At 40.0% G+C, this 3087-nt stretch overlaps 1 protein-coding gene across 1 annotated transcript; it reads right to left on the bottom strand.

The window, feature by feature from the left end:
- Positions 1 to 405: 405 nt before the first annotated feature.
- On the bottom strand, positions 406 to 726 carry LOC109946380 (glycine-rich protein DOT1-like). The gene has a single exon (XM_020553922.1). It carries the CDS (start codon positions 724 to 726, stop codon positions 406 to 408), a length of 321 nt encoding a protein of 106 aa, XP_020409511.1.
- Between the last annotated feature and the right edge of the window lie 2361 nt (positions 727 to 3087).

Below are 3087 nucleotides of genomic sequence, written 5' to 3'. Positions count from 1 at the left end.
AAAAGAACGGGTAACAATATCCCCAACCTGACGGAAACCCGTATTGATATTTATAATTATTTAATTATTTAAATACTAATATATGTATCTATTTATTAGTGGCTCCACATTTATTGCTTCCACCCATTTTGGGTCTTGCAAAGCTTCTTCCAATCTGTTAAGAATTTTAATTCCTTCCATCTGACTGACAAATGCTTTAGCTTGTGGAGATAATCTGTGTGTAGAGACATGCTTCGGATGTACTCAATCACGACTTTAAAAGACTTCATAAAAGTTTGGGTGTATTCAAAAACTCATTGATTTTAAAGGAAATACAAAAAGGGGCGTTCGATAATAGACTAATTTTAGGCCATGACAAATCTTTGCTTCCCCTTAGAGATTTTGATAAATATATTATTTTTATTCTCAAGATATGATTTCACCTCTTCTACTATCACCATAATCGCCACCGCTGCTACCGCCACTAACACTACCACCTCCACCACCACCCGCCAGTACTAGTACCGTCACTGCCACCTCCATCACCTCGCCACCACCCTTACCCCCACCTCCACCACCCCCACTATCAGGCCCACCGTCTCCACCACCACAGCCACTGCCAACATCATCCCCATAATTGCCACAGCCATCGCTACCGCCACCGCCTCCACCACCGCCACCTCCTCCACCACTACGTCCCCCACAAACCACCATCGCCACCATCGTTGCCATCACCACCACCGCCATCGCTATAAACTCCACAAAAATCAATAATAAAATTCTAACAAACTCCGTTAAAATCTATACACAAATTCAGTCAAAATCTATGTGAAGTTTGTAGAATTCAGTCAAACTCAATTAAATTCAACAAACTTCATCAACTTTATAACTATTTTAAAATCATTTAAAATCTAAATTGAATACACCCTCCACAATCAACAATGGCATATTTCACCTTGGCTTTTGGTGAGAATATGGTTGGTGGTATTCCCCTGTTTGCTCGTGCAGGTAATTTTTTCAGAATTTCAACAATATTTTTAGAAGCAGTGGGATCTGAAGGACTTACCTCAGGGATGTTCAATGGAGCATGAGTAGGTATGTGCGAGAGAAGGGGGTCACTGCTGTCTAGTTAGGGATTGCTGATGTCAAGTTCAGCTGGGTTGTTCAGCTCGACTCGACTGTTTGACTCAGCTGGACTGGTTGGCAACCTGCTTCTAGCAACTACTTGGCTCTGCTCGGCTGAGCTGAGTGGCTCAGATTCCAGCGCACTATTTTATGCTTCTTTCCCCCAAATTTCTATCTCATGATTTTGTGAATTATGTTGTGTCACTATATTTTGCTTATGAATCCCTTTTCTTTTTAAAAAGAAAATATTGCATGGAGTGTATGGTATGTTTTTATGGTGCTATATGTTGTGTACTTTGTAGAATTTTTAGTTGAGAAAGTCCTATGGTAATTTTATTTGGGACATTTAACAAAGTTTTATCAAAACTATATTAATTTATTATTTATTATTATATTGTTTCGAAGAGACTTTCGAAAGGAGAGTAGAGTTTTGGTAAAGGCGGCTAGGGTTTAATTTGACTATGCTACCTTGGCTACTACGTCTGTGCCTTCTCATCTTATACAAGGATAGCACAATCAGTCTTGAATTGACAGCAGTGGATAAACCTCATTTAGCAAGGTGAGATCTATACGAGGGTGGTGGCATGTGTAGCATGAATAATTAAAATCTAAGCTACAGGATGGAAGAATTGGAGAAGCGATTTGGTGCAAAACTACGGTTGTCAGAGAAAAAACGTGTTGGTATTCGTACTGACGAGTCAGAATCCATTGACCCACTAAAGGGATCGCAACTTACATTGGTGGCTAGGGTTGTAACACACAAAGCTGTAAGTCGAGAGAACTTTGTGGGAGTTTTTGCACGTCCGCGAAGAGGTTCAAAGGTTGTCTCAATAAAGGAAATTGGGGGGTTTGGGAACTGAAGGATAAACTTCGGGTTTTGGACATGGAACCATGGATGTTCCGAGATTGCCTAGTGGTTGTAGCTGAGGTTCGACCTGGAATAGATGCTTGAAGGGTGGAACTTTGTAATGTAGTGTTATGGGTACAACTCCATGGCATCCGTGTTATGAAGATACTATGGTGGCTCGGGAAACTGGGTCACTGATGGGGCGAGCGGTAGAGGTGGACCAGGTGGAAGGGGAGGAGTGTATGAGTCGTTTTCTGCGTGTGCGTATTCAGATGCCGATTGACCAACCCTTGATGCGTGGCAATTTCGATATGAGTTCATCTGGGTGCAATTTCGATATGAGTTCATCCCAAAATACTGTTTTATTTATGGGTACCTAGGTCACTCTAGCAGAGTTTGTGACAGGACCCGAACCAAATTCCACTTTGGAATCTGCGCCGAATCCTGTGCGTGCCCGGCACCTGCTAAGTTTCCTAAATTCTTTTTCTTCAAGTTTGGCTTATGCCGAAAATTAGACAGAGCCTCCCCTGTAAATTGCTCGTTTCCCAAAAAATTTCCACCTATAAATAACGCAATTCTAAAATTCCAAACATTCAGCATGCACAAGTTAACCTTCAAATAGTTTACAAACTAGGACTCTCGCTTTCAATAATTTCAAACGGAACCACCAGTGAAGCTCTTAAGTCAGATAATGAGATTATCATTGCAAATAATGAACTCAAACTAAATTATGCATGCCCACCATAATTAACATAAAACATCTTCTCTATTCCCATCAAGCAATGGTTAACAACCCAACAAAAAAAATTATAAAACTTTGTCTCATTCTAAAACCAAAGAAATAAAACTAAATCCAAACGACTAAATTGGAGTTTCAAAAGTAACCTTAATTTGTGGCTGCACCTGGGTGGGACCCCATGCTACCTACGTACTCTTACTAGGGGATCAAGCCACACGTAGTTCTTCCTCTTTGTTTTGTTAACAAGTTAAACGTTCAACTTTTATGTTTACCTCCTGTTTTTCAAAAAAATCAAATGTGAAAGGAAATTGAAAAGAAAGAAGAAAACAATGAAAGGAGAATTACTTTTAAATTGGGAAAGAAACACAAGGAGAAAAATAACCGGCATATAAAATCA

The sequence above is a fragment of the Prunus persica genome, unplaced genomic scaffold, assembly GCF_000346465.2.
Source record: "Prunus persica cultivar Lovell unplaced genomic scaffold, Prunus_persica_NCBIv2 scaffold_23, whole genome shotgun sequence".
In the NCBI taxonomy this organism is placed as follows: Eukaryota; Viridiplantae; Streptophyta; class Magnoliopsida; order Rosales; family Rosaceae; genus Prunus; species Prunus persica.
This window is presented reverse-complemented; position numbering and strand designations above follow the sequence as displayed.

Coding starts and splice junctions, on each gene's coding strand:
- LOC109946380 (XM_020553922.1), bottom strand. CDS start 726: ATGGCGGTGGTGGTGATGGCAACGATGGTGGCGATGGTGGTTTGTGGG.